The sequence below is a fragment of the Staurois parvus genome, unplaced genomic scaffold (genome assembly GCF_062004578.1).
Source record: "Staurois parvus isolate SC_StPar_1 unplaced genomic scaffold, SC_StPar_1.0 ptg000362l, whole genome shotgun sequence".
Taxonomy (NCBI): Eukaryota; Metazoa; Chordata; class Amphibia; order Anura; family Ranidae; genus Staurois; species Staurois parvus.
The window spans coordinates 10435245-10459989 of NW_028318158.1; the positions used below are offsets into that span (position 1 = coordinate 10435245).

Below are 24745 nucleotides of genomic sequence, written 5' to 3' on the forward strand. Positions count from 1 at the left end.
AAATGCGTAGCTTCATCCATACATCCGCTTCATTCACAGAGCTCTGTAAATGAATGACCTACAACTACTGTTGGCCACCGCGTCCAATGGCTTTTAGCTCTCAATGAGCTGTGAGGGTGCTGGTGAGCACTCTCGTAGTTCAGTGATTCTTCCTGCAATTCAGTAACTGTCTGCTTGTATGAGGTACAGGCGACAGTGTACTGAGAGTCTTCAGGAGCCTGGTATTGCACTCTCAATCTGCTCATTGTGGGTGCAATGCTTTACAGACTCCATTTTTTTTTTATTTAAATGCACATTTTTTTTTTTTCTAAATTTTTTTTTTTTTTTTACCTGCAGAAAATATGTACATTTTTTCATTTTTTTTATAACTTATCCTTTAAAATATGAAATTTGAAATGTCAATATCTGTGGTAAGAGTTTTTGGCTGTGCATCAATTTTGTCAAGAGTCTCCAGCAACACGGAGCACTTTGCGTTTTTTTTTTGATGGGATGGAGGAGGTGCTGTGGGAAGGTAAACGGACTTTAGGCATGTTGTGACCCCGTTATAGAAGATTAATCAATTTTTGTATTTTACAGTTTTTTTTTTTTGTCCCATGTTTCGAAGTACTATCTAACCCTAGGTATGGGGTCCAACTTGCCCCTCTTCCCTGTTGCCATGAAAAAGATAGCAGATTCCTACCTGCAGCTTGTCTCAGCTGTGAGCACTTTCCAAGGCAAGCAATAGCAGGTGGAATACAGAGAGAGGGAGAACTTGTCAGTCTGTCATGGAAGCTACAGGTTTTTCTAGAGAATGATTTACTGCTGTATTGTGAATAGCCCCAATATCCTATAAGTTTAAATCACCTTCAGGTATAGTCACAATACATGCAGAGCTAAATTATTCTGACAGCACACCACCTTTTTATGGATCCTCTGGATTAGTCAGATGTACACAGGCAACAAGCATGCAAGCAGTAATCAAATTATTTCGTAGAAATACAGCATGCTCTGCAAACTGAATGTCTTAGATGTACAAATAATGATTACATTAAAGAGAAAAAATTAATACAATTATTTATAAACACTGGTTTAAAAAAACATGTACGCTTAAAGGAAGAAACCTAATCTGTTGAACAAGAACCTTTTCTATCTTCCTATAATAGCTTGGTTCCTCTAAAGATCTTCCTGGCAAGGCTTCAAAGAATGTTGACTCTGAATATTTTGTAATGGATTTATGGGACATGGTGACCTCCAATGACCCCAGGCAAGCTGCATATGGTGAAGGCCATTGCTCCTTTTACCTATCAGAATGTCTACAATGATTGTAGTTTTGCCTGACAATGTCTGCTGGAGTTGAACTTGCAGGGAGGCAACGTCTTGTTCTAAATTTGACAGTCTGGATTCTATTGTGGACTAGTAACCTCCAATGCTTCAGCTGTTCTGTCTAAATGTGGACAATGCTAAATATTACCATGGGCATTTCCCAGCTGGTGAAAGATGGAAATTACTAACTTATGTTGGCTTTTTACAGAGTATATTTCTATTTAGAGGTCAGCAGTGTTATTCTCCAGCTGAGATTCTTAAACGGCAATTCCAGGCAACAAATGAAACCAATTAGGGATCTACTATTGCTGTCCAGCAAACTCTGCAGCTGTTCTGAAGGCATCTCATTCACTTAAGTGATCTTTGTTTGCACTAATCCTTTCAGCCACAGGACTCCGAGCACTTTGCTAGGTCCTTGGTAGGGTTCTTCCTTAAGCCTGTGCTTTGTAATGTCCTATTCATATGCTTCTTGTATGACCGGTCACAATCCAATATCTGAGGAAGGTTTGAAAGATGGCAGGGAGCCTGCACTGGGTGCGTTTTGGTAATTTTCCTGAATCACAATTGGAATGTTCAAGTTACTGATAAGAGACCACTCCAAAATACTTGGTGTCAGCTGCTGTCGGAGCTCGGAGAGCAGTGATGTTATCCCCACCATTGTGTGGCAAAGCTCATACCTAACAATAGATTTGAATAATGGTTGAAGGGGGGATGACGTACTCCCCCATACATGGGAAAATCTGGTATTTTGCAGTAGCAGTCACAGAAGGAAAAATGACAGGGGGCTCGCTGGCGAGGTGACTATAAAGGGGTGTGGCTGGTCAAGGTGACGGGGTCTATTTAAATACTGAGCAAGTGTGCTGCTTTCCCTTAATGCTTCAAATTTTAGCTTTTACTGGAGATTAAATCCTTTCTCCACATGTATTTTTACAAACCAGATGCTGCATATGGCAGACCCTAATTATACAATGTATAATAATCCAATACAGTTGTAAGGGAGCATTAAGGAACCACAAGAAGCTGGGGGTACTGGATTGTGACTGGATAGTAAATATTGTGCGATATAACCAGAAAACTGAGCTTCGTGACCATAAAGAAATTTGGCCAGCTGCACTGCATAGATACCAGAATGCAACAACAAATATTAACTGGATACAAAATTAGTTGTGCTGTCCTTTAAAATTCTATTAGGTGGCACAATCTCTTTAGATATATTAAAAGGATCCATATATACATATACTTTCATAGTTAACAATACAACCGTGCATCAAATTATATAGAGTGCAATAAAAAAGTCCACATATCATGGGAATAAGACGTGATAACACTCCACACATGATGTGTCCAAATAGTGTTCCATCAACTGATTGCACATCAGCTCCTTACCGGATTCAAACAATCTCCCAAACATGAGGTCCTGAGCTTTTGATAGAAAAAGAGACTATGCCTCAAGGATGTCCCCTGGCCCTTAAAGTTCCTCCACAGAGATCCAGCCTGAATTCAAATATTGTATGGACAATTCTAGGCATGTAAGAGGAAATAAATAAATTGGATAGTGTGATGCTATTAAAATCAACAGTTTATTAAAAGCAAAGAAAGGGTATTTGCAAACAGCATAGCCGCACACAGCCACTGCCGGTGTGCGTAATGATGTCACTATCTAGATCCGCTTTAATGCATTCTGTCACACAGGATATCTTCAGGGGACTCTGCAGCTGCTGAGTTCTGTTCACCATCTGTGACAACCGTCCATTCTTAGCACTCTTCTAAATTGGGACAAATCGAGTTTTATATTTGACGTAACTTGGCAGCGACTTTGAATGACGTGTCTCAAAGCTAAGAAAATTCTCCTTTCTACAGATGATGCATTTATCAACCCGCAGCTGCAGAAAGTATTTGAGAGGGTTCGACAAAGCGCAGATTTCATGCCCATCAAACAAGTTATGGTGAGTGCATCCGGTCTTTTAAGAGTTGATTTTTATCCACAATCTGGTTGCCAGAATTTGCAAAGTCCCAGGTGTCAGCCAATTTAAGTAAAAGATACCTGACTTTACATGATCTTTTTTAATTGAGATTACTGGATGAAAAGGTATAGTTGCTAATTCCGTTAACTGCAAATTGTCTAATATTCAACAGAAAACCCTAAATGCCGACCTGGGACCCAACTGGAGAGACGGGCTTGAGTTTTTTGAAGACCGCCCATTTGCTGCAGCTTCCATAGGACAGGTTCACCTAGCTCGTCTGAAGGATGGTAGAGAGGTTGCTATGAAAATCCAGGTTGGTTAGCAAAATGTATAATGAAGGGAGTCTGCGGGTATTGAAGTGTATGTATGGAGTAGGGAAGAGTTAAAACCCCTGTCAGTTTTTTTTTTTTTCTTCGGTCTTTATTTCATTGGGGAGACTTGCACTGTCCTAGAAATGAAACGGGAAGTGAAAGGAAATTTTTCCAAAGCGATCTGTTTCTTTGTGTACCTTCTTTTGTGGTTTGTGTAGTCTGTGGTTACTGTATATATGCCCAGGGGCTCAGTCATATTTGTTTCTTTATATACAGCATGCAGGCATTCATTGTTCTCTGTCCCATTTAATGGTGTTTGTTCTCACTTCCTGCCCTGTTGACCAAACGTGAAACACATGCTTTCCTGCCCTTTAGAGTGGATCTCAGATATTGCAGGCTCTTATCTCTATATTCCCATCCTGGCTTGTACAGACATGTCATGCTTTGCATCCTTCTCCAGACCAGGGTAGTCTTAAATTGTAATCGTAAAAAAAAAAAAAAAAAGAGGGCACACCAGCCTAGTAAATTATCTTCCCAGAGGGCTCAGAGGAAGAGGATTCGATCCTTGAAACATGTTAGCCTGTTGGACTTTGTTCCTATGTGTTGTGATGTATCTAGAGCACGGGTTTCAAACTGGTGGCCCTCCAGCTGTTTTGAAAACTACAAGTCCCATGAGGCATTGGAAGATTGACAGTTGCAAGCATGACTCCCAAAGGCAGAGGCATGATGGAACTTGTAGTTTCGCAACATCTGGAGGGCTGCCAGTTTGACACCCCTGATCTAGAGTCTAAAGCTGCATCTATTCTGACAAGCTGTTACTGACGTTGGTTTGTGATTATATCACCTATCATTGGATTTTATTAAGATACCTGAAGATAATACACTAGGCTGGTTTGCCCTCTGTTTGTTTTCTTTATGATTACAGGAAATGAGGTTAGTCTCCTCAAACCAGGTCACATCTATAAAAACATGGAAGAGATTCTAACCCTTCTCTGCTCTATACAAAACTAGGAAAAAAGAGGAGACCAAGGGAAAGAGATCCCTTGATTCAAGGGGTCCTAATGAGGATAGACCGCGGCTTGTATGAAAAAAACAATTCATCCATTTATTGCAGAATCAACATGGCAAACATATTAAAACCATACAAAATTAGACCTCACCACCACCAACAGAGAATAGTGAAGGATGGAGATGACGTGGTCATCCAAGGTGACACCACACGCTGAGAAGTCCCGGCACCTCAGTTGGAGTACTATGCCATAGGGGATCATGCACTATGAAGATAGTAGAAGAGCCAAAAATGAATATTATCTATAGGACAATATTAGTCATTCATAATATAGCATATATGAGGATAAACAATAATTCTACAATCTGCATATACTCTCATATAGAGAACTATCCTTATTGCAAGGAATAGACAGCGACTCAAAATTATACTGATTTGAGGAGAGGCAGGGGTGTATGTTGGGAAAAAGTCCCGTAGAAGCAGGAAATTCATAAATGAACAGGTTCCTTCCTGTATATGGAAATGCAATGACACACAATTATTTCTACTTGTAGTAGTGACATAGACCATAGGCTCTCCCTTGAATGGCTGGATACAGAGGATAACGTCAGCACAGTCCCCCACATAGCAGAGCCCAGTAATGGATGTACTATGGGTATATTTAATAATTGTAAGTGCGGCAATAAATGCATTATAAACTGATAGACTTGAACCAATGAATGGATATCACATGCTTCCAGCTGAATTAATCAGATAGTAGTAAATATTCACTATTTGTAGCCAATAATTTAGCCGTATAGTAGATTATATGAAGTTTAATGGTCTCACCACATCCTGCCCAAGCAAATCTTGAAAATGCCATCCCACATCTATTACCAAAGGTGTAATGGTTATTATTGCTGCTTGCTGGGTATCCCAGAATAATAGAGCACATGCATATTAGGATATAGATTGACTGGTTGTCTATCAGTTTATATTGCATTTATTGCCGCACTTGCAATTATCAAATATACCCATAGTACATCCATTACTGGGCTCTGCTATGTGGGGGACTGTGCTATCCTCTGTATCCAGCCATTCAAGGGAGAGCCTATGGTCTATGTCACTACTAGAAGTAGACATAATTGTGTGTCATTGCATTTCCATATACAGGAAGGAACCTGTTCATTTATGAATTTCCTGCTTCTACAGGACTTTTTTCCAACATACACCCCTGCCTCTCCTCAAATCAGTATAATTTTTAGTCGCTGTCTATTCCTTGCAATAAGGATAGTTCTCTATATGAGAGTATATGCAGATTGTAGAATTATTGTTTATCCTCATAGATGCTACAGTCAGGTCCATAAATATTGGGACATGGACACAATTCTAACATTTTTGGCTCTATACACCACCACAATAGATTTAAAATGAAACAAACAAGATGTGCTTTAACTGCAGACTGCCAGCTTTAATTTGAGGGTACTTACAACCAAATCAGGTGAACGGTGTAGGAATGACAACAGTTTGCATATGTGCCTCCCACTTGTTAAGGGACCAAAAGTAATGGGACAGAATAATAATCATAAATCAAACTTTCACTTTTTAATACTTGGTTGCAAATCCTTTGCAGTGAATTACAGCCTGAAGTGTGGAACGCATAGACATCCCCAGACGCTGGGTTTCATCCCTGGTGATGCTCTGCCAGGCCTCTACTGCAACTGTCTTCAGTTCCTGCTTGTTCTTGGGGCATTTTCCCTTCAGTTTTGTCTTCAGCAAGTGAAATGCATGCTCAATCGGATTCAGGTCAGGTGATTGACTTGGCCATTGCATAACATTCCACTTCTTTCCCTTAAACTCTTTGGTTGCTTTTGCAGTATGCTTTGGGTCATTGTCCATCTGCACTGTGAAGCGTCCAATGAGTTCTGAAGCATTTGGCTGAATATGAGCAGATAATATTGCCCGAAACACTTCAGAATTCATCGTGCTGTTTTTGTCAGCAGTCACATCATCAATAAATACAAGAGAACCAGTTCCATTGGCAGCCATACATGCCCACGCCATGACACTACCACCACCATGCTTCACTGATGAGGTGGTATGCTTAGGATCATGAGCAGTTCCTTTCCTTGTCCATACTCTTCTCTTCCCATCACTCTGGTACAAGTTGATCTTGGTCTCATCTGTCCATAGGATGTTGTTCCAGAACTGTGAAGGCTTTTTTAGATGTCATTTGGAAAACTCTAATCTGGCCTTCCTGTTTTTGAGGCTCACCAATGGTTTCCATCTTGTGGTGAACCCTCTGTATTCACTCTGGTGAAGTCTTCTCTTGATTGTTGACTTTGACACACATACACCTACCTCCTGGAGAGTGTTCTTGATCTGGCCAACTGTTGTGAAGGGTGTTTTCTTCACCAGGGAAAGAATTCTTCGGTCTTCCACCACAGTTGTTTTCCGTGGTCTTCCGGGTCTTTTGGTGTTGCTGAGCTCACCGGTGCGTTCCTTCTTTTTAAGAATGTTCCAAACAGTTGTTTTGGCCACGCCTAATGTTTTTGCTATCTCTCTGATGGGTTTGTTTCGTTTTTTCAGCCTAATGATGGCTTGCTTCACTGATAGTGACAGCTCTTTGGATCTCATCTTGAGAGTTGACAGCAACAGATTCCAAATGGAAATAGCACACTTGAAATGAACTCTGGACCTTTTATCTGCTCATTGTAATTGGGATAATGAGGGAATAACACACACCTGGCCATGGAACAGCTGAGAAGCCAATTGTCCCATTACTTTTGGTCCCTTAACAAGTGGGAGGCACATATGCAAACTTATAATTCCTACACCGTTCACCTGATTTGGATGTAAATACCCTCAAATTAAAGCTGACAGTCTGCAGTTAAAGCACATCTTGTTCGTTTCATTTCAAATCCATTGTGGTGGTGTATAGAGCCAAAAATGTTAGAATTGTGTCCATGTCCCAATATTTGTGGACCTGACTGTATATTATGAATGACTAATGTTGTCCTATATATAATCATTTTTGGCTCTTCTACTATCTTCACTTCTATCTACATAGTGCATGATCCCCTATGGCATAGTACTCCAACTGAGGTGCCCGGACTTCTCCGCGTGTGGTGTCACCTTGGATGACCACGTTATTTCCATCCTTCACTATTCTCTGTTGGTGGTGGTGAGGTCTAATTTTGTATGGTTTTAATGTTTGCTATGTTGATTCTGCAATAAATGGATGAATTGTTTTTTCATACAAGCTGCGGTCTGTCCTCAGTAGGACCCCTTGGATCAAAGGATCTCTTTCCCTTTGGTCTTTCTTTTTCCTATATCCTAGTTAGTTCCGAGGACACCACAGTGTGATTTTTTTTTTTTTTTTTTTTTTTTTTTTTTTTCCGTCACATGTGAGTTGGCAATTAGTATTTTGTAGTATTAGGGGTTATTCTGATTTGAAATCCCCTTGGTTACAATTCACCAAATACACAGTTAAGGGCATCCCGTTTTTTTTTTGTTTTTTTTTATCATTTTTTGTTATCTATACAAAACTAACCCGTTTTTGCCCTTGATTGTCTGTCTTGTCTGCAATAATAAAACTGTTACTGTGGGCTTTTCACTGTCAAGGTTTTTTCTTTCTTTTTTTGCTATTCTGTAACTGTTAATATCTCTGAACTCTGGAGTTTGTATCAATAATAAACTTCTTTTTTTTAAATCCTGTTCAGTATCCCGGAGTGGCTCAGAGCATCCACAGTGACGTGAACAACCTGATGACGGTTCTCCACATGAGCAACGCACTTCCTGAAGGTAAAGGGACTGTGTTGGTCTGTTACGTGCCATATGTCAGAACAGGTACTGGGCTCTTCCTGCACCACCCAGTCCCCTGACTCCTCAATCTAGATCAGTGACATAACTATTGGTCCCTCCGCTCATACCACGGTGCTAGGTGTCTGACCTGTCCATTCTGCCTCACATCCAATCACTTGCCAAATATTTCCGCATTATCTTCATAACATTTTCAAAATTACCCCACCAACCAGCTAATTCACTTGCTCAATATTGCTTGACTTGCCTATTGTAACTCTTACCTTTTACAAAGTCTATCATGAATGCTGCAGCCAAAATCATTCATCTTACCAGTTGCTCGGCGTCTGCCAAACCTCTGCCAATCCATCCTCTGGCTTTTGCTTGCCCAATTTAATAAAATTCAAAATATGAACAACATGCAAAGCAGTCCACAGTTCTGCCCTTGGTTCTATCATCAACCCCTTCTTAAAATATTGCCCAAACTATCCTCTTTGCTCTCAATCCCTCCTGCTCTCTAGCTCCTGCATTACCTCCTGCCATGCCTGCCTATTGGACTTCTGCAGAGCCTCTCCATCATCAGGAACTCCCTGCCCAAGTCTGTCTGACTATTTCATACTCATTCTACCGTTTAGGCAATCCATAAAAACTCATGTCTTTGGAGAACCCTACCACACCTTTTAGATAAAATCTAAAAAGGAAGATGAAAGTGATACAGACGGTTAATAACTGTGTGGGGATGAGCTGATGGAGAAAGCAAAAGTTCAGATTTTAAGCTCCCACAGCAGGGCCCTTCTAACCCTCATCTTCATATGTTTTGTAATGGTGTTGTCTCCCTTTTTATGTTGTAAAGCTGCACAGACTTATCACTGTATAAGAAGTGTTGTCCGGTCACCTGTGCTGTTGTGCTTCCATGTCCAAAGCCTTCATTACAACACACAGCAGGGAGACTTGAGTGGCAGGGAGGGATAGGAAAGAGGTTGACTTATACAAGCAAGATTTGCCTGCCTCTCAGCCACCTCTAGACCTTCTGATCATTATTATTATTATACAGGATTTATATAGCACCAACAGTTTGCTCAGCGCTTTACAATATAACGGGAGACAATGCAGCAACAATACAAGAGGGTTAGGAGGGCCCTGCTCCTTGGAGCTTACAATCTAAGAATTTTGATATGCATATTTTACTGAAGTTAACCTTTGCTTGCACACTTTTTTTAAATCGTTAAGTAGGGTGATTTGAATTGCTCAGATTATTGACAGGTTTGCTTTGCTGACACTGTCATGGGGAACTAAAAAAAAACAGCTGATCCTAGTATTGGGTGCAGGCACATTCATGAAATGTTTGCAAAAGCCTCCCAAACCTTCCTTTCGTGGCCGGATTCCAAGTTGTTTGGACATTAAAGAAGGTGCAGAACGTATGCCAAACTTCTCTTGCCCCTTCCTGCCTCCAGTACATTCCAAGTGGCCAATGAGACTATCCATCATAGTGATAGACCAATAGGAATGTGTGGGAATGTTATCAGCCAGCTCTGGCACTGCCCAACAGCATCAATGCTTTTGTTCTTAGTAGTCCAGGATCTGGCCATAGCAAGAGACTTTTTAAGTTTATGCACAGTCATGTGCCTTTCTAGCTGTTAGACATGAAGAAGTTTTTTTTTTTTTTTTTTTTTTTTTTTTTTTAAGCGCAAAAAATAAAAAACTTCACAATATATCAAATACCACTGAAATAGTTCAATTCATGGAGAAAAAAAAGACGTAAATTTAATTTGGGTGCTGCGTTGCATGACTGCACAATTGTCAGTTAAAGTAACGCAGCGTCGTAACACAAAAATGGCCTGGTCAGGAAGGGGGGGTAAATAAATCCTCAGGTGGGCAAGTGATTAAACTGGTAACATTGTTCAGGTATAATTTGCAGTAGGTTGGCATGGATAGTATTCGAATATAATATAGAAGATAATATCTATAACTGCCTCTCTAGCAAAGTGACGGTCTTGTGTTTCCTAGGACTGTTTCCTGACCATCTGATCGAAGTCCTGAGCAGAGAGCTGGCTCTGGAGTGTGATTACAAGAGGGAGGCAGCCTGTGCCAAGAAGTTCAAGTAGGTCCTCCTGCCATGTCTTTCAGTGACACAAGTGCTTTCATATATGCCATAGTGCTATTTATCAATGTCTAGTTAAGGGTTAGGCCATACTAGTAGTATTGTTTCAGTTGTAGGGGGAGGCCTTCTTTGGGGGATCTGTCAACTCATCCTGTCATAACCTCTGCTCTGTTGTAGCAGGAGAAGTGAAACTCCAAGGCAGGAAAGATGTTATAAGGAGTTCTCACATATCCTGTTGAAGTCTCTGTAGTATATAAGCCCTGGCTTATGGCAAGTGTAGAGCTCCTCAAATGTAGAGATCTTACAACAGGAGTCCGCAACCACAAGAAATTTTTCAGGTGTTAGAAATCACCAGTGTATATCGTCCAAATGAACTGTCAGTTTGGAGTGGACTAATCCTGTAAATTTACAGGGGTTGATAATCACAAGCACTCGCCTTTTTATAGGGTCCCTTGAATAAATTCGTTAGTAATATTGTGCGTGTTTTGTGTTATTTTGACCATAAACGTATCGGTCCACAAATGAGCTATTTCAGACATTTAAAGTCTACGTGAATGCAAATAAACCCCAAGCATTCAGTGCAGCATATATCATAGTATTACATAGCTGCAATGTTTCTAATAAAATATTACCAGTAAATACCTTGTTGGTTGGCTTTTATAAAGTGGTCACATGATCACTATCCAGTCTAGATTCCAGGGCTGGTGAGGGTGGAGGGCAGAGACTTGTTAGGACAATTGGCAGCCAGCCTCTAATGGCATCTCTTCAGCATCTTTTACACCATGGAAACAGCATGTAAACAGCATGGAAGGGGGGCATGTTTACAGCTACAGGACTCGGCCTTCCTGCTGTGGATTCGGCAAACTGACCACTCTAGGACGAATCCGCTTCTGTGCTTGGCCTGGTCTGAATCTTATAGGAATAGAGGGGGCACTTGCTGCAGCACCATGTATCTTACAGTAACATGATTGAGATAGATAGATATATGATTGAATATATATATATATATATATATATATATATATATATATATATATATATATATATATATATATATATATATATATATATATATCAATCATGTCAAGCCACTTCTACACATCAGGAAGATAGCCTGGTATTTATATTCACAAAGATATCAGACACCTTAATCCAATCACCATGGAATGTGTCGAGGCAGATGATTATCCAAGAACAGGACCTTCAACGCCATCTATGTTCAACATGTAATGTCCTCTTATCTCTACCCTTGCAATTTGACAGTTCACACCTTTTAGCCATGTAAATTGAAGCTTTGAACACCTGTGCAGATTTTCTGTCACTGAGGGATGGGATTGTGTAGTTTGAACAGGGTGTTTCCACAGACCTTTTACACTTTCCATCCTGTTCTGACGATCTGCTGGCTTGACACATTCCATAGCAATGGTATTCTGGTGCCTGTGCTATATCTGTGTTGATATAAATGTTGGGGTATGTTTAGGACACTTTTTAGAATTAAAAGAGCGATCACCAACGATCTTTACATTTCAGTAATAAGTTCAATTGACTTTGACAAACTACTAGCTTTAGCTTAAAAGATTATATTGATTGATCAGTCTTATAATGTATGTATCAAAACTGTCTTCAGAGTATGGAAAAGTTAAATCCCCTGTAGGTTTGTTTTAGCTGTCTGAAATGTCTTTAGAACAGTAGATGAAGTAACATCTTCCCAACAGTACACAAAGTGAGGAGAAATCTCACCAAAGGAAAGGGAAATCTCCTTTTGTATAGTTGTCACTAGGACAAGTGGTGCAAATTGAACATTTTATTCACTCTGTTCTGGTGACAGCTCAAAAGTTTGGGATTTCCTATCACCTACTGTCTCAGGACAGTGTGAATTTCCCAAGTGAGAACAGCGATACAGTCCAGACAGGTTCTAATTCCACCTTCCTGGAAAATATTGGGCTAGTGGTAAAGTGTATGTTAACCTGAGCGATGAAATACTTTTATTACTACTACTTTCTAGCTCCCTGGTCTCCTCCTCCCACGCCCGACTGCAGGACTTCTCCAGGACTTCCCCCACCCTCTGGCACTCACAACCCCAATCCATCAGACTGTCACCTACCCTCCTCACCTTTAGGCGCACCCTGAAAACCCATCTCTTCAGGGAAGCCTACCCCACCCTCACTTAACAGCCGATCTCCTCCACTCCTCCTACCACTCCATCTCCCACAGCCACTCCTCCTGTACCACTATCCCCTCCCTCCTAGATTCTAAGCTCGAAAGAGCAGGGCCCTCGTACCCCTTGTGTATTGTATTGATACTGTATTGTCTCATGTACTGTCCCCCCACTTTGATGTACAGCGCTGAGCAAACCTTTTGGTGCTATATAAATACTGTGTAATATTAATTTGGTCTTTTTTGGCTTTGTAAATATACCATTAAAAGGGTCTTTATCTGTTCAAGTAGTGCAAAAATATACCAGTTTTCCAGACAGCCATCCATTCATCCATTCTTCCTCCCAAGAATGAGCCCACTGCTTGTATCAGGGCTGGGAGCTCTTTCATTCTAATAGATTTTTATTGCGTTTTCCAGGAGTTTTACAAGAAATGGTGCCAATATAGTCAATAAGCGTACAATTGAAGCATATACAACAAATATAGAGCAGCAAAATGTTATTCTAAAGTGGACAAAGGAACAGTATGCTTAAAGGCACATTTACGGAGCTCCACCAATCATGATACAAAATTGTTTACAAATAAGAAGGGTCAGGGCCAGGAAAACCAAGGCTATTGGAACAGGAGAAACTAAGATGTTGTCCGCTTTAGGAAGTTAAAGGTCTAAACGTACAAAATTCACTAAAAGGAAGCACATTCTATCCAATGTTCTCAAATCTTCAGTGATGTCAAGATGGTCACCAGCCCATCCGCAGGCTCTAAATCTTACTATGAATAAAACAATTACCCTTCTGACATTGCAGGTGTATGCCAAGTAGGCATCAAGAACGGCATAGAACAAAAGGAGGGAAACAAGTGAGAGAAAGATGAGGCAAGGCATAGACGAGTCGAAAACCAAACGGTCTGGCTATTGAAAAATGAAAATGGCGCATACAATTGTGTCATCATTTTTTGTTTTTTGAAACAAAATCCAGCATGCTGGATCAGGCATTATCCATTGCAACCTGAAAATTGTGTATCACAGGTGGCAGATTAGTGATGCAAAAAACGAACGATCAAGAATTTTTAAATTTCAGTCTATGGCCTACCTAAGACAGAAAACCTTGTCGTCGTCGTCCCCCCCCCCCCCCCACCTGCACTGCCACCAGCTAGCGCCTACTCAGAGGGAGCTTGTATGTAGAAAAGCCACGGATCCCGAACCCTTTTAAATTTATGTTGTTTGCCTTGGACTATACTGACGTCTCATTTACATGATCCAGGCGAGTTTCCTCTTTGAGAGAAATGTCAACTACTGGGGATTTCCATGCAGTGGTTATAGCTATCTTTGCTGCCAAAAACATGTAGAAAATTAGTGATTGTTTGTTAATGTTTGGGAATCCCATCCATAGGTTCATTTAAAAGAATTTCCTGAGGTCTTTGAAATGTTAACCATAGTTGTAGAAATACAACGTCCAAAATCTCCTATCCTTAAAACAGGTCCATCATGTATGGAGCAATTAGGGCTGAGAGTTCTTGAAAGAAGTACAGGGTGGCAGGGTGCTGTGAGGTTTTCAGGAAGCTATATACAACACTCTGCCGGCCCCTCCCACCAGCCATGATCTGATCTGCTTGCTGTGTATAGTGAAACAGAGACCCAGTGACGATGTCACTGGGTTATAAATAGAGTATGTAATAACAGGACTTATTTAAATGTTTTATTAGCACGCTGATGATGAGGATCCAGGAAAGGTAAAATATAATCAGATTAACCTTCAGGTTAAAGTAGTTTAGCAAATGACAGCTGGGCAAGGTTAGCACCCATTAAAGTGACAGCTGGGCAAGGTTAGCACCCATTAAAGTGGTAGTAAAGTCTCTTTTTTACAATATAAAATAATGGGGCCCCTGCAGGTTTAAGCCATAATGTACTGGTAATGCACAGCATACTAGTATCTTATGAAAGACTTGCCTACAGATGAAGCCATCCAGTGCTGAGCTGTCACTGCTCTCTGCTCCACATCGCTTCATGTTAACCTGGTCTTCTTGCCGGGTTCCAAATCTTCAACCATTGAGTGGCCATGCTGCAGTAATGTCACTCTTGTGCAGTGCTCATGGGAGTCACTTCTTTGGGCAAACCGAGATGAATACAAATGCACACCACACTTTTGAGATATTTATTTGTAAAAAATGTTGAAAACCATTTATTTTCCTTCCACTTCACAATTATGTGCCACTTTGTGTTCGTCTGTCACATAAAATCTCAATAAAATACATTTACGTTTTTGGTTTTAACATGACAAAATGTGGAAACTTTTCAAGGGGTGTGAATACTTTTTCAAAGCACTGTAAAATGATTTCCCCTGGTCTGACATGAGGTATGTATATATCTGATCTGATGTCTTTTTCTGGCACAGGGAGCTGCTGAAGGACCATCCGTTCTTTTATGTGCCCGGTGTTATAGATGATCTGTGCAGCCAGCATGTCCTTACTACTGAACTGGTGTCCGGTTTCCCTCTCGACCAGGCTGATGGCCTCAGCCAGGAAACTCGTAATGAGGTAACGTACTTTTAATGGGAGCTCTGAGGACACTCGAAGAAAAGTATTTCCAGGACATATCAAGGGTGCATTGTTTCTCCTGATAAATAATTGATTGGGCTTGAATTAGTTTCATATTAGAAGTAAAAGTGGGGTCTTCTGGACCAGTGAGCTGGCACTGTGGAAGATGCAGATAAAGGTGGCTGAAGTTTTTGTGGGAGCGGTTTTAAAGCCGGGCTCCAGGCAGATGTAAGACTGTTTTCAGTAGAACTATGGCCTCTTATTTAAAAAAAAAAAAGTGCGTTTTACTGTACTTAATTATAAGTGCATCTACACTTTGTGGGACTTTGAAAGGGGATTCGAGACAACTAACGCCTGGTACTCATGCCAGTGAAGTCCACCTAATGCAGCTTCTTGTGATGTGGCAATGTTGCGGCACTGCTCCTGAATTCAGAGCAGAGTTGTCATGATCCATTGCACTAGAGTGGGATGAGAAAGTGTTTTAGGGAGCTTGACTGTCGGCATTGTCACTGCTGAGTCACAAGTCTGTAGCCTGTCTGTCACCTGGCCTCACCTAGTCCTGCCAACCGTTTTCTGGATCAACAATACTGCCTCTGGTTTATGAAACTTTTTCCCACTTTTGTGCTGCAGTGTCTGCAAGGGTGAGCATGTGAGAATGATTTTGCTCATCCGGGAAGTTGTGTGTGTGTGTGTGTGTGTGTGTGTGTGTGTGTGTTTTGATACAGTAGGGCAAGGTAAAAACTTCTGTCACTTCATTTTATATTTTCTTGTAAGGTTGCCACATTACGTTGTCTTTGTCCTCTCTTTAGTCCTCAATACCACTTGAAAAATATGTAGAAGGAACCAGAGCTCAATCTTTTGATTGACTGAGCTGCGAACTCCCACACATGCACACGCGTGAGCCCCAGACACAGCACAGAGCTTAGAAGGAATGGAAGGTTCCTTCAGAGCGTATGCGTCGGTATTGTCACCCGCTGCTGCCCTGTAGAATATCTCCTAAACCGTGTACGTTCAGGAGATATTCATTTTACCGACAGGTAAGTTTTATTATAAGTTGAATAGTGGACTTTACTACAGCTTAATCCTTGCTCCCCACTTGGCCCCTAGGTCTTAACCACTTCCCGTGCGGCCCATGTATATAAACGGCCAGACAGGAGCAGTGCAGGAGTGGGTTGCTGTTCATAAACTGCGCCCGTATTTCCAGCTTGTGCGCGCTCCCTGGGAGCACATGGCACCGCGAACCGGTGCCCGCTGTGTCCGAACATCGATTGCTGTACAGGACCTCTGTTTTGAGGTCCCGATCATGTGATCACTGATTGGCCAATCAGTGATCACATGAATAGCAGTAAGCAAGATGTCACTTCTGACATCATTGCTTTCTGCTTGTGAAACCTGTGAATGATCACAGAGATCACATGGTACAAGCCTATTCACAAGAGCCGTGTACCATGTGACAAGCTGTGACCAATCACAGCTCTCAAAGTGTTTCTCAATGGCTGCAAGAATGCAGGAAGAGAGAAGGAGAAATGTATTGCTTTTACAGCCCTTATGAGTGTAAAAGCAATCAGTGTAAAAAAAAAAAAAAAAAAAAAATCTTTACCCCCCCCCCACAAGTAGTACAGTGTCACTATGGTGACACTGTACTGCTAGGGTGACAGTATGTTTAAAAAAAAAAATAAATTAAAAATGTAAAAAAAATTATATTTTTTTGGTTATATACTAATTTGGGCTATTTTTATTTTGCTAAAAGATAGCTGAATACATTTTGGCCAAGATTTATGAAGAAAGATTATATAGTTGCAAAATTGTGTAAGAAAAACACTTTTTTTCAAAATTGTTGGACTTTTTCATTTATATAGCAAAAAAAGTAAAAATCCCAGTGGTGAATAAATACCGCCAAAATAACGTTTTATCTGTCTCAAAAAAGCGAAAAAAATTCATATGGGTACAGTGTTGCATGACTGCGCAATTTTCATTCAAAGTGTGATAGCACTGAAAGCTGAAAATTTGGCCTGGATAGAAAGGGGGTTGAAGTGGTTAAATATACTGGCCCTGTGAACATATTAAGATTGTAATTACCCCAGTATGACTTAAATGTAACCCCACGTTGTGGTTTAGTATTCTGAACACTACTTGTGTACCTCCTGATGTTAACCATGTCATGCTATTTTACTATTGTTCGTTTTTGTTTTTTTTTGTTTTTTTTATAAAGTTGGTTTTAAATAAAATATAGCTCAATCCAGATCATTACACATACTGGTGTCAGTATTTGCTTTTTCAGTAGTTTTGTCCATAACCCTTTGCAGACATGTTATTGCCAGCAGTGTGGAGTTTGTAAACGTGGTACAGGAACAAATATCCTGTTAATAGTTGTTGGTGTTTTTCTTAATTTTTGTTTTTTCCCCCCTCCTAATGACCTACAAATGGCCGTCAAGGTGCAAACAAGTTCTCGGTGTCTAACAAGTTCCAGTCTTCACTGTTTGTTGACAACACACAGCTGTCACCTTCAGTGACCTTGAGGAGCTAGTTCTGCCTGTGTGCAGGGAACGTGTGCAGTGTGTGATAGATCCTCTCTACAGCTGGTGCCCTGGAAGGCAGCCATGTCCTGCCTATTGGTGGCATAACCTCTCCAAAATAACTCAGCCTGCATCCTGCTATGTGGTGCAGGGGTCCTGGAAAGTTACAGCCTGTAAACAAGGTGAAGATTAGTAAAAGGTTGGAGAACGCCAGGAAATTGTTTGGTGTAGTTACACACCTCAGGTCACGCCGCCAGGGCTTAAAGAACAAAAGCACCCTTTGTGGTTTAATAAAAAAAAAAAAAAAAAAAAGAAGCAAACTGCTCTTCATTCCTGACCTCCTCCCCCCCCTTTTTTTTTTTTTTTTTTTTTTTTTTTTTTCTTTTTAAATCAGCTTGAGATCTTAAAATATTATTTACAGTGGGCTAATGTTGTCCGGTCATGGCACACAGCTATTGCAGCTCTTACAGCAGGAGGGAGTGCGTTTTTGACCAGAACCCATTGGTGCTTAGATGCCCAGGCCCAATTTAACTTGACATTAACTGACTACATTTTTATATCTTTAGGATATATAAACGTTTATATCGTGCTCTTTTTTTAAAAGGCGTGCTGACAAAGCACTAAACATTTTTTCCGTTTTTTTGGTTTAGTGTTTTTATACTCTAAATGTACCTGATAATTACAGTATTAAACAAATGAACACTGCCTTGTTCAGGCTATACCATCTGCAGGTGGGGGCAGAACTATAGTGCACAGTGGAGGCCGCAGGCACCTACCACACCTGGAAATGTTGGTTGCTGATGATTCAGAACTTTGGGTGTAAATTGACATTTATTTCATTAAGACACCAGTAATTGAGCTGAGAGCTTTGAGACATTTAGAAGTCTATTGGTCATTCCAAAGATCACTTTAAATAAATGTAATATGTCCCATAGTTTTTTTTTTTTTGTTTTTGTTTTTTTTTGTTTTGTTTTGTTTTTTTTTTATAATTTTAAGGTGGGAGTCAGCCCAATGTATATATTTTGTGTTGCAACTATTTGCCAGGAGTATAGATGCGACCTTCCGGAAAGGTCTGTGTTTACTCCTTCCCATGAAGGTAATAATTGAGCTCACCTGCTATGTAAATAACGCATGAACTGACCATGTCACCTCCCTCCGTCTGCTCACAGATCTGTGACAACATCCTGACTTTATGCCTACGAGAGTTGTTTGAATTCCGCTTCATGCAGACTGATCCAAACTGGTCCAATTTCTTCTATGACCCAGAGCTAAAGAAGGTAAACCATGTCATGTTCAGCCTATGAAGAGAATGCTGGCATTTGTAGTCCCTTCAAGTACAATTCCATTCAAAAGCTTTTATTTTTCTGAGTTTTTAGTTTTTGATAGAGTGATGGGGATCCTTTTTGTGGGTTTTTGTACAGTCTGAGGCCTCACTAGGGAGGTTTCCCCTCATTTCCTGTGCTTGTGAAAGCTTGTCACCTTGAAATAAAATTCCAGCGGGGACACAGGAAGCAATGAAAAGCTGATGGGGATTCTTCCCTTCCACAAAATACAAAAATTACCTGTTTTTTTTTTTTTGTGTCAATTTTCTCACTAGGGTAGGAATTAAAGTGAAATAATCCCAGCGGGGCCACATAGAGCAGGAAAATTAAATAGAAGGTCTTGGCTAGAGAAGTACTGAAGAACCATTTGCCAAATTAAAATATGTGTTTGCTTTTGTGGCTTATGATAAATCTAAAATAACTATAAACTGTGTGTAAAACCCAACTCCAGATTGGTTCTTACCCCCCCTTTGCATTTTTTTTTAACATACACTTTTTCAAGGAGTCTGTAGCATAACATCATGGGTCTGTCAAATGGTCTCCGCAAAGTTCATTCCTTGACCCCCTTATACTCTCCTTTCATGTAACCCCTCCTGCTAGTAGTGTGACGGAGATGAGAATAAGTATTTTATTTGTCATTTTATTTATTTTTTTACGTCTTGCAAGGCAGTTTTTTTGTTTTTTTTTGTTTTTGGAAAAGCTGGCATTGGGCTCTTAGTCATAAATGACTGGGCTAAGGGGAATTTTATATTTTTATCCTGAGGTTCCAGCTTAGATGTAGGATGTGATGGTGCTGCAGATGGTTGTTGTTTCTGGGTCTGTGTGGTGTTTAGGGAGGAACAATAAAAGTGAGGAATCTGCAGTGCCAGATGTGGTCTAAACAATACAAACAACATTCCCTTCAAGGCTTTGTAGGGAACGTGAAGCAGTCCCTGTACTTAGTGCTGATGTATCTTGAGCCACTGGGCTGAATATGTTTTATACACTGGCCCAGCTCCGGGGGCAATCTCCAGTCTTCTGAGGTGTTATACACACAGAACACAAAGGGGTTTGTACAACCCAGAACAATTCTATCTGGGCATAGAAATGAATGCTGTTAGTAATTCTGGAAATTTCCATTTTCTCATCTGAATATGTATCCTGTAGGTGGCCCTGCTGGACTTTGGGGCAACACGAGGCTTTGATGAAGAATTCACAGATATTTATATTGAGGTGAGACAAGCCAGAAGTGTCTGAGAAGTGAATTTCTTGTTTGGTCTTTTACCTTTGTCTCCTCACATGACACTTCATATCTTTGGCTTTTCACTTTCCAGGTAATCCGGGCAGCTGCAGACAAAGACAGAGAGAGGCTATTAAAGAAGTCTGTTGAGATGAAATTTCTCACAGGTTATGAATCAAAGGTAAGGATGGGATTCTGGAAAAATTACTGGGTTTTTTTTTTTTCTTTTTTTTTGCGAAACTGTTGCAGCCTTATTAGGAAAATATATAACCATATACTGAATTCTGGCTCCAGAGCAGTGGTGGTCAACTGATTAGATGTCAGGGGGCTGCACTTCAGGTCCACTACATCACTAAAGGGCAGCACGTTATATTTAGTTTATTGCTGCAGAAAACTGGCAAAGACCGTGGACATGCTATAGAACAGGGGTCTCCAAACTGTCCTACTGGCCATGTTTAGTCTCACTTGTGCTGGGACCAGGACATTTTCTACCCCTGCTGGTCCTAATCTGACCCTCCTAAAGTCTAAAGGACAGGATACTGGCCCTTTGTTTGAAACGTTTGGCGACCCCTGCTATAGGAGATGGTCTGAGACCGCGAACATTGGTACTTTTTATTTGGTCGTCAGGCCCCAGCACTCGGAGCCCCAGTTTGGGCACCAGGGCTGAACAAGGCTCTTCTGTAAGTGCAGACTTCATCTTTTCTGAATGACTCCCATGATTCAGTAGGAGCTTTTGCTTCTTTGCTTGGAAGGTATTGATGTATGTACGATTTTTAAAGCTGTCATGTTTTTCCTGCAACATGGAGCTTTTTCTAAAGGTCCGTTCTACCAGGACCAATATTTCCCTTATAGGAAGAGCCCTACTCTGGAATGGAGATCTCTCACAGTAATTCAAGAGACAAGCTGTCAAAGTCCTGGCTCATCTTTCTTGGAATCCTAAACGTTACAACTTCTGTTACATTTTACATAACACTAAAGTTAATGTGATCTTCACCTTTTGGCCTAAACCAGCATAGCTTCCTTCTACCAATCGTGATCTCCTGCTCAGTTTCTGCTACTCCCTCTCAAACAATGGCATGACAGCCCTGCTCCCCCTCCAACATGGGCTGCTGGGTTTCTGCTGGGAGGGGGAGCTGAGCTGCTTAGTCACTTTCGGTAGTGGTAGCAGGGTGAGCTGAACTACAAGGTCACTGCTAAGAGGTAGAAGGGGGGAGAGCTGAGTGACTGTTGGGAGGGGGGCTGATCTGCTGGGAGTCAGTGCAGGAAGAGCACGACTGATCCACAAGGAATGGCTTCTGTGCTGAATGCTGAAGATCTTTTGCTCCACAGTGCTTGCTACTACAGACTGGAGTCAGGACCTCTTTTTAAGGCTTAAAGTGGTTCTAAAGTATCAAGGTTTTTTTTTTTTTTTTTTTTTTTTTTTTTACCTTTTTTAATGCATTCTATTCTCCCCCCCACTCACCCCCTTATTTTTACCTGGGCCCCATCATGATCCAGCGCTGTGCACGAGAGCTGTGGCTCTCCTGGCTTTGTCCCTCCTCCTTGGGCAGATCGATAGCATCAGGAGCCATTTGCTCTTGCTTCTGTCAGTCAACTCCAGCGATTAGGGAATGGGAAGCAGGGCCGAGTTCTGCTGTCTTTGTTAATGGGTGCAGCAGCGGGTCTCTGGAGCGAGCCTGCATGAGTGCCCCATAGGAATCAGCTTCCTATTGGGGGCACCAGCAAGAGAGGAGGAGCCAGGAGTGCTGGCGGGGAACCAGAGAAGAGTAGGATTGGGCCTCTCTGTGCAATTCTATGTTAATTCTTTACAACCACTTTAAATTCTGCTAGTTTAGAATTCTTAAATACTTGAATGTTCATAGCCTAGCCACAGGTTCACTTTAAGTTTTTATGCTTCATGGTAGTTATGGCGCTGAATTGGTCTTGCCAATCCTGATTTGCTATGGAGTCAGAGAAATGTAGGCAGTTTTTGTAGCTCAGGCACTTGGTTACTACTTCCCAAGACCGCTTGAACCAGTTCAGTGAAACATTACAAAACCCATTCTAACTTTTGGATTGTATTGAACACAACATCAATAATTGCAGATTTAATGGATCACTGTACCTTTAGAAGGGTAGTTTAAAACTCATTTTCCTTCCTTGTGTTCCAGGCTATGGAGAACGCCCACCTGGAAGCAGTCCTGATCCTAGGAGAAGCCTTCGGCTCTGATGTCCCCTTCAACTTTGGCAGTCAGAGCACCACAGAACGAATTCATCGCCTCATCCCCATCATGTTAAAGCACCGTCTCATCCCCCCTCCAGAAGAGACCTATTCCCTCCACAGAAAGATGGGTGGCTCATTCCTTATCTGCTCCAAGCTGAAATCCCAAATCCCTTGCAAGAAGATGTTTGAGGATGCCTACAGCAATTACTGGAAGGGCAAGGAGCACAAGAGATGTTAGAGACTTATGGCCACTACTTGTCTCCCTTGTAAGAATTCCGTCTTCTCTCTCACCGATAACTACATTGGAAACCCAAGCTGGAAGTCCTCTGCTGACTGTGTGCAGACCACCTCGCTTATTGCCAGCTACTCCTGGGTCCCAAATTGACTATTGAGGCTAAGGAGACTATGCCAGTTCTTGTGCTTAGGGGTTTTTTTTGCATTTTTTTTTTTATTTTTTATTAAGACATTGGAAAAGTTTGAGGATGGTAATTGTGACCTAGTAAATCTGCTGTACAAAAGGAGGTGTGGGATCTTGGGAAAGAAAGGGTTCTCTGCATGAAATTATGGAACATGAGTGTGTGCGGAAGAGTAGAAAGTACAATAGGGAATTATGGACTGTTTTTTGCCTAGAAGTTTAATATAATCTTGCTTTTTTTTCTTTTTTTTTTTTCTTTCTTGCTATTAATATGTGGAAATAAATGCTTTTTGTACTGGGGAAATTTGATTTCTCATGAATGGTTGGCCTAATCGCAGTGCATATTGCCTTTAGCCCTCTGTTGCAGAGGTTGAATTTTTTTGGCGTGGAAGAACTGTGAATCGTGTTTCTATTTCATATCATGATTGTATGCACAAGACACCTTATGATGACACCCTGGGTCATATGTCGGGGTGAATAGATAAAGGGCTTCATACATTAAATACTTTTTCTCTAACTGATGCTTCTGAATTGTTCTGTCAATGCTCTGAGGCCACCAGTCTGAATTTAATTTATCTGATCTTGTACGCAGGTTCACACGATGATGAGAACTTTCATAAATACTAGCCTATGCCTTCATACTATTATAGGGGTGCTACTTTAAAGAATTTAACTCAAAAAATGATTAGTTTTGGATAGAGTAGGGAAAGGGTTGGAGCTCCTTTTTTAGGTTTTTAATGCAGTCACCTTGACCAGATGTTTGGAGAAATCTCCCTAGGGAGATCTGAGGACACAGACAGCAAGAAAATCCTGACAGAGGTTCAAAATCGGTGATGGTCAACATACCAGATACAGGTGGGGGCTCTGTTCCAGCCCCTGATGTCTCCCAAGGGGCTGCGCATATTTAGTATACGTAACATTACAGAAGAAGACTGTCAATCTGCAGACATACTACAGGTGAGATTGAGGCTGCAGATATATTCTAGAAGAGGGCTAGAGACTGCAGTCATATTACAGGAAATTACCAGAGATGGCACACATTACAGGAGATGGCCTGAGGTTGTGGATGTTTTACAGTAGGTGGTCAGAAGCTGTAGACCTATTACCTGAGATGGCCAGAGACTGCAGTCAGAATTCAGGGAATGGTCAGATATTGTGGGCATATCACAGGAGATGGCCAGGGGCTGCAGACGTATCACGGGAGATGGCCAGGGGCTGCAGACGTATCACGGGAGATGGCCTGGGGCTGCAGACGTATCACGGGAGATGGCCAGGGGCTGCAGACGTATCACGGGAGATGGCCAGGGGCTGCAGACGTATCACGGGAGATGGCCAGGGGCTGCAGACGTATCACGGGAGATGGCCAGGGGCTGCAGACGTATCACGGGAGATGGCCAGGGGCTGCAGACGTATCACGGGAGATGGCCAGGGGCTGCAGACGTATCACGGGAGATGGCCAGGGGCTGCAGACGTATCACGGGAGATGGCCAGGGGCTGCAGACGTATCACGGGAGATGGCCAGGGGCTGCAGACGTATCACGGGAGATGGCCAGGGGCTGCAGACGTATCACGGGAGATGGCCAGGGGCTGCAGACGTATCACGGGAGATGGCCAGGGGCTGCAGACGTATCACGGGAGATGGCCAGGGGCTGCAGACGTATCACGGGAGATGGCCAGGGGCTGCAGACGTATCACGGGAGATGGCCAGGGGCTGCAGACGTATCACGGGAGATGGCCAGGGGCTGCAGACGTATCACGGGAGATGGCCAGGGATCGCAGACCTATTTCAAGAGATTGTGGATGTATTACAGCAGATGGCCAGAGGCTGTCAATATATTACAGGATATGGTCAGAGACTGCAGACGTTATAGAAGTTGGTCAGAGACTACAAAGGTATTACAGGAGATGGCGACTA

General features: G+C 41.7%; 1 protein-coding gene across 2 annotated transcripts in view; it reads left to right on the forward strand.

Annotated features, from left to right (window-relative positions):
• COQ8A (coenzyme Q8A) overlaps nucleotides 1–23347 on the forward strand; it is a 133937-nt gene extending 110590 nt beyond the window's left edge. For both annotated transcript variants that reach the window (XM_089685104.1, XM_089685103.1), the window contains exons 7-15: nucleotides 3163–3248; nucleotides 3439–3579; nucleotides 8288–8369; nucleotides 10374–10467; nucleotides 15014–15155; nucleotides 18841–18948; nucleotides 20140–20205; nucleotides 20307–20393; nucleotides 22363–23347. In XM_089685104.1, coding sequence (XP_089541230.1) covers nucleotides 3163–3248; nucleotides 3439–3579; nucleotides 8288–8369; nucleotides 10374–10467; nucleotides 15014–15155; nucleotides 18841–18948; nucleotides 20140–20205; nucleotides 20307–20393; nucleotides 22363–22653 — 1097 coding nt within the window. In that variant the 3' untranslated portion in view covers nucleotides 22654–23347. The remainder of the gene's footprint in view (nucleotides 1–3162; nucleotides 3249–3438; nucleotides 3580–8287; nucleotides 8370–10373; nucleotides 10468–15013; nucleotides 15156–18840; nucleotides 18949–20139; nucleotides 20206–20306; nucleotides 20394–22362) is intronic.
• The last annotated feature ends 1398 nt before the right edge of the window (nucleotides 23348–24745 follow it).